This window comes from Lagopus leucura, unplaced genomic scaffold, assembly GCF_019238085.1.
Source record: "Lagopus leucura isolate 7727_CA_CO unplaced genomic scaffold, USGS_WTPT01 Super-Scaffold_73, whole genome shotgun sequence".
NCBI lineage: Eukaryota > Metazoa > Chordata > Aves > Galliformes > Phasianidae > Lagopus > Lagopus leucura.
Window position 1 is genome coordinate 72503144 of NW_024962252.1, and position 14410 is coordinate 72517553.

The window sequence follows — 14410 nt, forward strand, 5'->3', positions numbered from 1 at the left end:
ACATCATATGTAAAATGGGAATAAACAATCACACCATGAGATTGTCTCCCCTCCCTCTTGGGGCAGCTTCTGGTGTTCTTTCTCTGGTAAACAGCGTGAAAAGTGCCATGCATTTTCTCCTGCTAAAAGCTTTTGGCTTTGATTCAGTTAGACAGATGGCAGACAGCCAAAGAAAATGTATAATTTGGTAGCTCAAGTACTGCTCTCTCACCTTGGAATAACAGATTTAGTTCCCTAGTTTCTGTGACACACGATAGTCTTAACTTGGTTCCTATTGGACAGCAGCTGATACCACAAAACCACCGTACTTTATGAAATTCAGCACATTATGGAAAATTGTAATTATCTGATGAGGGGAGACCACAGACTAAACTAACAAAGATGAAATAAGCACTCAGCTGGGTGTTTCCTTTAATGTACAACTTAGTTATATTGGCAAAGGAGCAAAGGAAAATGTGCCTTGTAGGTGGCAACATTGTACTACATTTGAGTAGAGGAGTCTGCCAGCTCCTCAATCTCCAAAAACAGACACGGGCGCTTTTCTGAGGAAAATAGAAATAAATCTAATTGTCTGTTTGGAATGAGAAGCCAAAAGGACTATTACACACGTTCATACTATTAGAGTGCAGTAACAGGCCATCCTTACTGCTTTTTTGAAAATGAATCTGTTATTTGCATGCTCAATAAAGCTGCCTTGTCTCACCTGCTTGCATCCTGCCGGGAAGGCAGGATGGGTTTTAGGTACTGAGCTGGAGTTCGTTCAGCATCTGCTAGGCAATCACTGCCTTTGAGATCCCACCTCACAGCCATTTTTTCTTATGTGAGGGGACAAGGAAAAAGATGCATTCTGTAACTTGTGCGAAGAGGCTGAGCGTTGCCTCCGTGAGACGGCCAGAGGAAGGGGCAAACAGACACAGTGGTCAAGTGTACGTGGTTCTCCCAGCTACACAATGAGTTTGTACGCTGGCAGCCTTGAGTATCTTCTTGAGTTTTAATTCCCACCTGGATACATTGCTTGACAGTTCTCTGCCACTTGGCATATTGTGCAACAGACTGAGAAGAAACAGATGAAATCTCAAACAGTGGAAAATCAATCAATATGCAATTATTTGTAGTGTGTTTTTATGAATTTCAGTATTTTTAAACTAAGTGCTAGGCATGAGGCATTTCACAAGAAGAAAATGGAGTGAACAAATCACCTCAAGGCTTATCTAAAACTAAAGAACAAAGTTTTTGCTTTGATTAATAAATGTGAGCCACTCAGTTACCTTACAGATGGCACACGAAGAGTTTGTCATATTGATCAAGTGCAATTAACAATTTTATGTGATAGTTTCTGTTACTGAGCTCTTGAAGAGAACTTTTATGCAAGTGCAAGGTTAGATGGACAGGATTCTGAAAATATAGAAGCTTAAACTATGTATTTCTTTTCAAACTCACTCCTTTGCGTATTTAAGGAGTGCCTTACTTTTTAAAGTTTTTGACTGTTAATGTCTTTTATTGGATCTATGGGAAAGAGTGTTTTTCCTCAAGTCCTTATGTATATATAGTAGGAGAGGACCCACTCAACTGCAAAGGGCAAAAAATACTAATTCTTGGCTGGATGCCTGTAAAGCCTATTTTAAAGTAAAATGCAGAGTCAGTTAACTCGACATCTGTATTATATTCCTCTGCTTGCTGCAGAGTTGCACGGTTACTTTTGCCAAAATCTTGAAGGGCTTTGTTTTCAAATATGGACTGTGCTTTTTTTCCCCAGTAAAATCAAAAGGAAAAGCTCATTCTTTGGAGAATCAGTCCTTTCCAGTTTATGCCTTACCTTCTTTATCTGTAAAATGAGGTTGTGTAATGTTTGGTCATGTGTGTGAAGGGCATCAAGGTTCATACATGAAAAGCACAGCGTTGGGCATGATAGCTAGATAGTTAGCCATGACAGCAGGTAGATCTGCTTGAAAGTGAGGAAGTGCAAGTATGAAAAATTTCAGAATGGGTCTGAAAAAGAACAGTTATGAACTCCCATCATTCTTCCCAAGAACAAAAAGGTGAAAACAGAATTTGTAGCTATTTTCTTCTCAACCAGGCAACACTATTCTTCACTGCGGTGACTTCAGAACCGTGACTCACATGACTCTCCTGTAAAACAAATCTATTTATTTCACCTAACATCTTACACAGATGTTCTCTTCACTTTTAGAATTGCCAATGGAGCCTGATCAACATGAAGATGGAAAGAAGGAGTGCTACTACAATCTGAACGATGCTAACTTCTGTGACAATGTGCTTGCGTCCAATGTAACCAAACAAGAATGCTGCTGTACTTTGGGTGCTGGCTGGGGTGATAACTGTGAAATCTTCCCATGCCCTGTCTTTGGAACTGGTAAGATGAAGCTGTCCATCCACGTGTAAATTTTTGAAGCACTGTATTTTTGTTAACTTTAGTATGCTTTGCTGTCAGAGAAGGCTTTCACATTAGATTCCATATTCTGTAGAATATTGCCATGATTTTTTCAGGAGATATTTCTGTAGAGGAAAAGTCAATAGGAATAATTAGATCTAGACTAAATCCATTTGCTTTGCCATAGTAAACATGGGGATAAAATGTTACCATGCAGCATTATCTCCAATAGATTTTAAACAAAAATGGGTTATCACAGAAGGTATAGATGCAATGACATCATTTTAGTTAGATTTTTTTTCCACAAGCTGGAAAACAAAGGTAAGCATCACATGTTTTTGAGTCTGTAGTTATTCTTCTTAATCTTGTTTCTACATTGCTATGAATTACTGATATATATTATGATGATAGTTTTACATTTTCCTACTTACTGATCAGTACAGCTAATCATGCCGTCTGCAGACTATTGTGTAACCTCTAAATATTAAATTAGAAAAACACAGCCATATGATACTTGTCACAAATACTGAAAACAATACTTGAAATATAAACAGTGATGGCTGAAATTCAGAACCATCTGGAAAAAATCACATTAAAAGAGAACATGCATAAACTTCTTTATATTAAATACTAAAGATTAATTTATATTCATATGCATCATCTTGTTTAGTTCCTGTTTTAGCTGTAGTTTAAGATCAGTGAAACTGTAATGAAGCACATTAGGTAAACACTCTGCTTGGATAGGTTTACTTGATTCTGTACAGTCTCCAAGACACTTTAAACAGTTATCCTCTGTTATCCATACAATGTTCTCCTGTTGCAGTTAATTACTGTTTTCACTGAAGTACATGCACAGAGGGTTGTATCTCAGTTGGGATGTGTCTACACTACAACTTGCAGTGTAGCTCAGAAAGGCCAAAACTCGCTTTAATTACAATAATTTTGCTACTGACATTGTTATAACACCAATGCACCATGTAACCCAATGAGGACTATATTCTTCGGACAAGAAGCTAGATAAATGAGTTTACATTCAGCTCTGTGATAGCTGGGTATCCTAGCTCTGTTTTTCAAAGCTTCCTCTGCTAGTAGTTCTGAGAGCAGCAAAACGTTGAGCTGTAGAATTAGCATCACCCATTTAGCTGAAGGTTTGCATGATGGCATAGATGTGTAGGTTGCCTCAGATTTCTCAAACTACCATGAAACATGTATATAACAAGTATATGCAAGTAGGTTTTTCTGGACAGCATAATTTTTTGTTTTTTCCCTCTCTCGTAGCTGAATTCACTGATTTGTGTCCTGAAGGGAAAGGCTTCATTCCCTCTGAAGAATCATCTTATGGGCTTCTTGCTGAGAATTACAAAGGTCAGTGCTGACTTGTATCAATTCCTTCAGAATTTCTGGTAGTTGATTAACTAGAAATGTGAGCTAGCAATGTAAACATACTGATTCAAATTTTAGTAGGTGACAAAAACCGCTTGTGATACGGAGCAGTGCTGAAGATCATCATTTGACAGACAGAATATCAGTTATACGGTCTCTGTGATATTCCAGTTTATTTTGTATTAAGTGCTATATACTGTAAGACTAGATGCCAAGACTGTAAACCTCAAATAGTCATTTACATACAAAATGCAAAGCAGCCTGAACTGTGTAGATAAATGCGTGGGCAGCTGGGAGGAGGTGTTCTGTTAAAATTAGACTTAGAAGAAAGAGTGAATATAAAAACTGACGGAAGCTCAGCAATGAGATTCTCATTACAGAACTTCATGGAATTATTCCTGAACAAAAGACTGTAGAGAATGTGAGTGACAGAAATCTGAGCCTGTGGGTGTGGACATCACTAAGAGAAGAGCAAGATCAGGGAAATTCCTGTTTGAAAAGTGGTCACTCATATTTGTGAAGTCAATTTTCCTCAGCATATGGTGTCATGCACTGTAGTAGTTAGCTAAAATGAAATCAATGTATTGTGTTTGAGTTATACAGTAACTGCAGTATCTTTAAAAAGTATACAAATTGTATATATTTTTTCCTATTAGAATCACTGTTTTACAAATCAAGAATTTATGTAGAGATTACCATGTGTTCACATCACATAAAAATGCAGTAAAATTGGATATTTTTTAAAGAGCTACTATTAATAGAGGCATACTGTCACATGGTTGACAAACATTGGCCAAAGTTGCTTCCAGCTAAATCCCAGCTCTGTCAGTCTTAAATCTGAGAGATGACAAAACTGATGGTGAAATATTTTCTTCGTATGATTGTTATCTGTACATTTTTTTAACTATCCTTCCTCAATGACCAGGATACTGATAGGTCATTTTTCCTATCTGGTTAGTGAATAGTTCCATTCTCTGCCCTCCTTCTATCTTTCAGTGTTGTCCTCATGAAGTATTTATTCGTACCTTTCCTTGCTTTTCACAAATTGAGGAACATGCTGTCCTTTACTTCACAGGGGCATGGAAAAGATACTGAAAGTTGTGAGGCACTAATACCCAGATTCATTCAAACTAATTTGGGCATTTAAACTGGGTTCTTGTGTAAGATCTTCACTCTTTAGAGGTGTCTCTTTGTTGACCAACTTAGAGTGAGTAAAGAAAAAGATGTCATGGGATCACTCCAGACCTATGATTGATGGCATGAGATGGCTAGGCTGACAGTTTCCATCTAGACAAGTCAGGATACTATTACAGAGCTTCTCTTGAAGCACCTAACATTCTGTGAGGGTATGTTTATTTGAGGATTGTTTAAGCATGTTATTTATCTGTGTAGAGATTTCTGTAGATTTGGGACACAGTGTGTGCACACGATGTCCAGATGTGTCAAACCAAATCTTCATTGGTTTTGTTGTGCTACCTCAGGGTTGGTAACATCTCTAGCTGCCATGAGTACTGGAGGGCGGAAATATTTCAATCTGGAAATATCCTCAGCTACTCCTTGCCATAATGAGACTCCTTCTGTTTTTATAAGTTTATTTCCTAATAACCTTAGGAACGGCACAGAGGACAGACAATAAATGGACAAGTCCTTTTAATAATGTGATCTTGCTCTGTTACACTAACTTGTGTTTCTGTTGCTCTTGTCAGCAAACTTTTCCATATAGGAAAAGATCCTGTTTCATTTGAAATTATCTGTCAGAAGTGAATATGCTCAGCCAGGTTCTCCCACTTTTCCCCAGACAGACACATACCTCTGTTCCACAGCAAAAAGAAATACATGTACAGACATCCAGCTAAATAATATTTCTTATTAATCTTTGCGTTGCTGCTAAACAGTCCAACTTAAAATATTTAATGTTTGAAGCCACTTAGGGGCTGGAAGAGTAACTGTAAAAATAAATAGCTTTATTGTTCTTTCAGTTCCTCTCAAAAAGTATTTGAATAATTTGCCTTTAAAACTGATGTACAACTGGAAATGACAGTTTGAGGCTGAAGTATATATTGCCCTAGTGGGGAGTAAGTCTATAGAAGACAGTGGATTGAGACAACTGGTATTGAGAGAAAATCACCTACTTTACACTGTGCTTGTTATTGCTGTTTTTATACCAACCTAGCTTCAACAGAGTGCGTTAGCAGTGTAGCAGATAGGTTGAGCAAATGAAAGAGGGTTGGAAAAACACCCTCTTTCTGATCTAATGGATTCTCTCTGTCACTTGGTGGCTCTAAGAGCTGCAGCGCTGCATTTTGCAACAGACACGATTATTTCTACGGGGAAGGAAGTCTCCAGTGAACTTTTTGATACGTTTGCATAATGAAATCACTAAGTGCCGATAGGAGGATTCTCTGCTACACACAGCAGTTGCCAAACTGCGGGGAAAGAAAGAGAGCAGCGACGAAAGTCAATAAGCATAACTGCTTAGTTAGTTCTGTAGTACTATGATGTGATTTGATAGGATTTCATGGTGAGAATCCCTTGCGTAAAGCAAATTATATTGAAAAGCATAGGCCTGGCCATATTGAATCTGTTTTGCTTGCCTGAAGGTTAGATAGAGGAGCTGCAGGCTTCTCCCAGTGTCACAGGCTTTACTCTGTGCAGTTCATCTACCATGTGTATGTGCCATAAGAGTTACTCTGACAAGAGAAAGTTATAGTGCACAAGTTTTCTCTTTTCTGTTTTGGCTACCTCTTTTCTATTTTGCCTCTTTTGTATCAGATTTATTTTCTCTATGAATATCTGTGCTGCTAGGCCCCACTGTTTAAAGTGCACTTTACTTGAACAGACGTGTACAAGCTTTATTCCATTCTGCTCTTCTGTGTGGCCTTGTAATAATTATGATAATGCAGCCTTTAATGTTTTCTTTTCAGATGCTGACGAATGCCAGCTCTTTGGACAAGAAATCTGTAAAAATGGCTTCTGTTTGAATACACAGCCAGGTTATGAGTGCTACTGCAAACAAGGCACATACTATGACCCTGTTAAGCTCCAGTGCTTTGGTAAGTTTATTTAAAATGGTCTTGTCACTGTAATGGTATGCAGATGGGCAAAACAAGCAGACTCAAACAGCTGAATTCCCACCAGAACTGCAGTACTCCCAGTAAGGGGAGAGGTACACAGGGCCTCCAAACTCCTGTAATAGCAGCTTTTTCAGAGGCACTGGGTCATTTCTTTTCCCTTCTGCTTGGCTGGGCAGCAATTTTGGCTGACATGGTAATGGCATGTAGAGCAGAGATTGCTTTATTTGCTTCCTTTCTCAGCAAATTGCTCCCACGAGTTTGCATCTCCAAAACAGCTCCTTGTGCTCCCTTGAGTGTAGTTTAGAGCTGCTACCAGCCCTTATCCAGGCAGCACAGTGATTGGAGGTAGCTCCCTCCCTACAAACATACACTGCTGCTTTACTACACCAGCTAATATTTAGCTTTCTGCTCTTTGTACATGGGGCAAACACCTGAAGTCAGTGTGGTGAAGCCCACCATACATTTGTTAAGTGTGCTGGTTTTAGTATAATAAATCAACAGAGGTATAGGTTTTTTGTTTGTTTGTTTGTTTTTAAGGACAGATTATTTTCCACAAGGAGTTAAAATGCAATGTGAAATTACAATTCAGGTCTCTGAAGCTCAGTTTAGTCCACAGAATTTTGTACTCCTTTGGTTCTGGTATTCAGCTAAAAATTAGTGTCACCCTTGCTTTTATTCTGTAAGCAAATAACCTTGTAAAATGTGCAGAATAGCATAATGAAAGGAAGTAATTTTTGCAACCACAATAAGAGAGTCTTTCACCTTGGGTTTCTAAGATTGTTTCTTTACAAAGTTTGGTTGGTTTTATTTTTGTTTTTCTTTGCTAATTTAAGGTAATTCTTTTAAGTATGGCCTGTTCTTCCCTTTGGGCTAAATTTCTGCTTTTCTTCTCCAATCCAAACTAAGAAACGTTGTGGCCAGATAACTTAATCCGTCCTTCTGATGAGCTCATGAAGGGTCTCAGAGAGTATGCCCACCTCTCATGCCTGCCAGTACTATCCCACAAGGATAGGAACTTGTGAACCAGCTGCAGCTGTGCTGGATGCAGGGTATGCCTGGCACTCCTACCTCAGCAAACCTCCTCATCCAGATCCTGGTATCTGAGGATTAGAGATCACCATCCTGCTCATCTGTCTGTTCTTCTTTATGGGCACAGGCAGGATTTCAGTACTTAACAGAAGACATGCAGGGAAATCTACTCCTACTGTAAGAAAATATAAACACTGATTAACACGATACAACTGCTTTGTGCTGGCTTTCCTTGATACATTTCCTTCCATTTTAAGACACGGATGAATGTCAGGACCCAAACAGCTGCATTGATGGCCAGTGCATTAACACAGAAGGATCTTACAACTGTTTCTGTACACACCCAATGGTTTTGGACGCAACAGAAAAGCGATGCATCAGACCAGCAGATTCAAGTGGTATGATCCATTATATATATTCCTGGAGTGAGTACACCTCTATAAGGTGGTGCTAACGTGGCTACAGACCACAGTAAGCTTAGTATGGGTCGTGCTTGGATGAACCTGCTCTTTTTTTTCCCAAGAGGATTTTGGAGGGCACTGCTTAGTTCATCACCTGTTTATCCAGAAAGCAACATGTTGTAGGACTTCACAGGGCTCTACCTTGCCATGTTAGACAAGAGACTGCTGAAAGTATCAATTAAAATTAGGCTTGGGCTGGGGAGTTTTCCACTGCTGATTCACCAGCTCTGCATTGGCCTCTTACAGCTTTGTACGCAAAGAGGTGCATCTTGCTTGCAGGCTTTGTGAGACTGAGATTTGGCTGTGGGCTAACTCTGGAGTTAGTCCACTCTAATTCAGAATGAATGACTGTGAGCTTCTACCATTGGAATAAAACCAGGAATAACAAAATATAGAAGAAAGCATCTTAAATTATATCTATGCTTTCAATTGATTAATATTTGAGTTGCATCAGGCTCACTTTTCAAGCTGTGAGCTGCAGTGACGCTATTTAAATAATATTTTTTGCATTCTTTTGATTTCAGTGGACACTGATTGATTTCTGAAAAAGATGTCAGCTATTCTGAGATTCTTAGAAATGTTTCAGAAATCCAGAGCATTTATTGAGTCTGTACAGCTTAGCCTATGCCATGCTCAACTTTTAAAGAAACATCACAGTGTTTTTTATTAGTATTGGCATTGCATAACCATAATCCAGACCTCTGGTCCCTGTAACTCTCAATAAATTTTCCTAAGGTGCTTCTGTGAAAGGAAATGTGGATATACAGACCAAGTGCCTGATTTAGTCATGCAGAATTACAGAACTGGTATTTTTGAGGAGCAGTGTAGTCATCCTCTTGCCTGGAACTGTGAAAGGACAACAGCATTCCTATGGTTCAGTCTCGAGTTAAACAAACAAAAAGCAGGATTGTTCTTTGCTTTCATCTAGGATTTGAAGAGAAAAGGGCCCAAAAGGGTGTTCCATCATTCAATACTGTGGAGAATACATCAATGACCTTTTCACCCAGCACAAAGCACTCAAGCCTTGTATCACTACTGGCACTGTCCTCCCTGCTGCAGAGGACAGCACACGCTGGTTCCTTTGTACCAGCAGAATTTGGAGCTGGTTGCAGATAACCAATGCTGCTCTTCACTGCATGTTCTGGCAAGTTCTTAGCGAGTATCTACCTAGATCTTTACACTTGCAGAACACACTGTAGATTTTTGTTGTATACTTACCTGCACACTACTGCATCTTGTGGCTGTATCATGTAAAAATGAAGTTAATACTTGCATGATTTTGGTTTGTGACAACTCTTGTATTTTGTTCTGTGTTGGAACAAAATCAAAACATTTCAGATGTTTTTATAAAACAATTGTGCTGTGGTTTTTACTTTCCAAGTATATGAAGTTTTCTGTTCTCCTTTTGATCAAGTTTTCAGATTGCTACGACTAGGAAGTAATTGTTGCTGCTGAGAATTTTGTAAAAACTAGTATGCCTCTGAAATATTCCAGCAAAACATATTCCAAATATTCCAACAAAAATACATGTTTTGTTAATGTTGGTAAGAATGTGACAGTAGTTCACAGCAGTATTCCATCTCTAACAATAGCTGTAAGTGGATTATTAGGGACCAGAAGAGAGCAGATAAACAGTACTTCCCCTCATCCCCCACCCCCAACATTCTCCCAGCCTCTAACTATTTTCAGCTGATGGGATTTCATTAGTCTGATGCAGTTTGTTTAGTTAATGGGATTCTTCCAAGAATTTTTCCAGTCTTCTGTTGAGCCCATGTAAAATTGTTGTTCAGCTCTGTTCTAACAGTAACGGTTCATTCTGATGCTATTGCTAGTCATGTAAGAAAAGTAAAATAACCCTTATTAAAGGTTCATTCCAGTAATTCTCCAAATATTCACCACTGTCCAAACACTGCTTTTTTGTTTTTTAGATCTATGCAAACTTCCATGACAGCAAAGCTGAGTCAGTGCTAAGCATTCAGCAATATTCCTCCAAAATCATGTAGTCCAACTGTCCACCTACCACCAGTATTTCCTATTAAACCCTGTCCCTCAGTACAACATCTAAATTTCTCCTGAATACTTCCAGGAATGGTGACTCCACCACCTCCCCAGGCAGCCCGTTCCAGTGCCTGACCACTCTTTCAGAGAAGAAATTTTTCCCAAAACCGATCTGAATCTCCTTGGCACAACTTGAGACCATTCCCTCTAGTCCTATAACTAATTATTAATAACTATTGTTAACTGTTAATAATTACGAATAATTATTATCATTAATGAATGGTTATTTCCTTCGGAAATTTTAGTTTTTGTGTATTTTGTGTCTAATAATGCCATTGAAAAATCAAAATCTCAAGGGATGAGTCACCAAGCACTTAAAAATGCTTAAATTTGTATTTAGTAAAGTCCGTCTTGTCGTGGATTCACGAGCAGTAAAGCTAGGTTAATCTCTAGTGTGTATTTACAGAACTCTGTATTATGCCAGTATCTATTTTTTAAACAATAGTGCTGCAAATATGATGTAATACTGTCTTCTCCATCAGAACAAACTGAAGAAACTGAGGTCTACCAGGATCTTTGCTGGCAGCATCTAAGTGACGATTTTGTCTGTAGTCGACCTCTGGTTGGAAAGCAGACTACATACACTGAGTGCTGCTGCTTGTATGGTGAAGCCTGGGGCATGCAGTGCGCCTTGTGTCCGATGAAAGAATCAGGTAAGGAAATGAACATTTCCATTCTTGGAACAAACTCTGACATGTTTAATCTCTTGCATCTATACCTGGGCTAATAATGAATAAAAAACCCACAACCCTTCAAAAGCTAATGGAAATTGTTCTCCCTAAATAAGGGGAAGCCATTACGGTCCAGATTTTGAAAATGTACTGCTTTTACTTTTTGGAATCTATTGGACCCAGTTCTTTTGGGTGAATCTCTCAGTGACTGGCAGTGTAGGACCCTGGTGAAGATAGGAGGGCATCTTAAGAGTAGCAGAATTCCTTACCACAAAAGAGAAATTAAAAACTACCTCTGAAAAGATACACATAGTTCATGTGCACACATGCTAATACTCAGCAGGCTACATAAATGATTCCAATTTTTGTTGCAGGTATTACACATACAGATATATTTTCAGTGTGATGTTCTGCCAGGCTGGCTGCAAATGGATGTTTGCTTGATAAGGGTCTGCTAAATAGTGGTTTCAAATCACTAAATCAAAGAAATCGTTGTTATTATATGGTTACATGCTTGCTTATTATGAAATGTTTAGAGAAGCAATTTAAGATAGGTAAGGGAAATGAAGTACAATAAGGACTAAAGGATTTCCAAGGATGTTAAAGAGTGTTTTAGAGCACAAACTGACTGGCAGGTCATATTTTTTTATGACTACATTTTGGTTTAGCGTTTAGAAATTAGACATTGTTCCAAGATACTTCAAGTAGAAACTATGTCTTGTGGCAAGTACAAAAGCTAAACAGATGTAGAGATATGTTGTTACTGACACAGACATTTTCTGTGAGCTGAAAACTGGAGAAGAGACCCATAGAAGCAACAAAGTTGTATGTCAGCACATGAGGTGATACATCTGTAGCTTTAACAGCCCTGGTATTATAGAATCTGGTACCATAATAACTTGTATGCAATCACTGTTTCTTCCATATAAACTATTGAAGTGCTTAGTTTGGATGTGACTTTCTTACAAAGTGTCTTTCAGTAACATGGTTCAAAGTACACAGAAGAGCTTATCAAAGCACTAATGGAGCTGTGTTCTTTTCTGCCTGGGTTTTATCTTTTCAGAATTCACTTGCAAGTTCCTTGAACTGTTCATATATATCTTTCTGTGTTTGAGTTTGCTTTGGAAGTACAGCAACTGGAAAAAAAAAAAATCTGACTTTGGTGTTGGCCAGAGTAACTACTGGTTAATGCTCACTCTTCTTCAGGAGACTGAAGAAGAAAAACAGTATGACATAAGCTGGACGTGTACAGAATGAAATTACTACATTGGCTAGAATAACAATTGAAATGGAATGAGAAAAGAAAAAAAAAAACACTCAAGGCAATAATTCATGGTGAGAATTGTTGCATTGACCTGGAGCTCCTCAGATGGAAAGACAGAGCAGAATAAAGTAGAGTAAACCTGAAAAAGAACAGAGAACTACCACGATGGTCATGGAATGGAGAACCCATCTTAAAAGGGTAAATGGAAAAAGCCAGACTTAAATGCAGAATAAGGGTTGTAAATGGTAAGGCTCTGCTATATCAACATCATAGATAAGTCCCACTAGCTTTTAAATAATGGTATCCATGTTAAGATGAGGGAACAAATTCAGTTTGAACATATTTAGACTTGAAATTACATCGGTTTTAATCCATCCAGAATCCACAGGATTCTGGAGCAGAAACCCTGTGACAACAGCAGGATGCAGATCCCAACTAACTAGAAAGGACATGAGTAGTTCTTTAAAGAAATGATATGAAGGATCACGATGGATAACAAGATTCCAGAAGTCACTTGGATGATCCTCAAAGCTGAAGAGCACTGCAAAATATCTGCCTTAAATGAAAGTACAAGGCATACTTCGATCTCAGACTACTTAAATTGGATTGGAATATAGAGAGTTAAAAAGAACAAAAGCATACTGAATCTTCAGTATGTCAAAAAAAAACCAGCATTCCTTAGTGTAGGTGGTACATGCTCATGTGTCCTTGCACATGTGCACGTGCACACACACAAACCTGGAAACCTTCTCCGTTTTCAGGAACATTTACCAAGAAAAATTTGAAGCTGACTGAACTGAATAAATGATTCATTTGACATGTCTTCAGTTTGTAGCACTTAAAGTGATATCATTGGCTCAAGAGAGTGCTTTCACACCTCTGGGCCAGCAGGTCACAGGTTCAGGTCCTGGCTGGGGAACCTGGAATTTCTCCATTTTTAAATAGCTGTGTATTGTGTTGGCCAAATTGACTACTGAAGGTGTTTGCTTATTTTCCAAGTTAGGGGCGTTCTGAAGATTTGTGACACATGAAAACGAAGACATGGGGATGCATTACCACTGACAGACTTTCACCATGAAATGGATTAGATAACTAGATCATTTGCTGATCTGTGGTTTCTTCTTACAGTATCTATACTCTGCCTATATAACTTCTTTAAGATTTAGTTAAGAACATAAATATCATAATTATTTTAATTATCTTATACCCAAGGATCTAGATGTTGCAGTAAGAAGGAAATACAGGGCTACAGCTATGAGTGAGAGAATGTTAAGCACCTTCTAAAACAAATGCATATGGTGTCCCAGCCTTTTCTGAAAGCACTCGAATTTTTCATTACAAGATTTAAACTTCCTGTTTGAATCAGATCCAGCATAGAAACAGTGGGGAGATAAAGAGTTGATCCACATAAATGAAAAAGAAATCCATCCATTCATCAGCATGGAATTTATGTAGTTGCTCACATTCTTGAAAACTACTGATGGGGATTTTCCTACCTTCTGGTGCTTGATCAAACAATTACCCCTGAAAATGACGCTGTGTATTTGGAGACTGAGACAAAAAGAATTAGGAATAGTTTAAGTATTGCAACTGAGCAGCAATGTATTACCAGAGGTAAGGCTAGTAAGTATTTTGAAGGCACCACCAAGGAATAAACTAAAAATACTAATTCAAATTCCTGACAAAAATAGTGCAAACATCAAATATAGTGATGTGATTGAATGTATCTTATTTGCATTAACAATTTTGCAGGATAGGCCTTCTTGTCATTAAAAGAAGGAAGCAAGGACAGGTTGATTCCAATTACATTGCTTCTAACATTACAGTCTTATGATATCATTATGTTACAGAAAAAGACTTTCAATGTTTGCATCCAGTACCAAAGTCTTGAAAATTTAAAAGTTTTGGTTCTTTTCCTGGAATTACTGCAATCTTAAGCTGTACTTGCCCAAAGAACTTTTCAGTTATTGTCGTCAAGAAACTTTCGAGTTTCTTAAAAACCCATTTGAAGTTTTAAATATCACTTGCAATCTCTAATAATTGACAGATTGATGAAGTTTGCGAAAGTGGGTATTTTT

General features: G+C 38.2%; 1 protein-coding gene across 7 annotated transcripts in view; it reads left to right on the forward strand.

Moving 5' to 3' along the window:
* Positions 1–14410, forward strand: part of LTBP1 (latent transforming growth factor beta binding protein 1) — a 178860-nt gene that overhangs the window by 154306 nt on the left and 10144 nt on the right. For 6 of the 7 annotated variants that reach the window (XM_042881769.1, XM_042881815.1, XM_042881778.1 and 3 more), the window contains 5 exons: positions 2192–2374; positions 3671–3757; positions 6700–6828; positions 8136–8276; positions 10880–11050. In XM_042881769.1, coding sequence (XP_042737703.1) covers positions 2192–2374; positions 3671–3757; positions 6700–6828; positions 8136–8276; positions 10880–11050 — 711 coding nt within the window. The remainder of the gene's footprint in view (positions 1–2191; positions 2375–3670; positions 3758–6699; positions 6829–8135; positions 8277–10879; positions 11051–14410) is intronic. The other variant, XM_042881787.1, reaches the window with a different exon arrangement.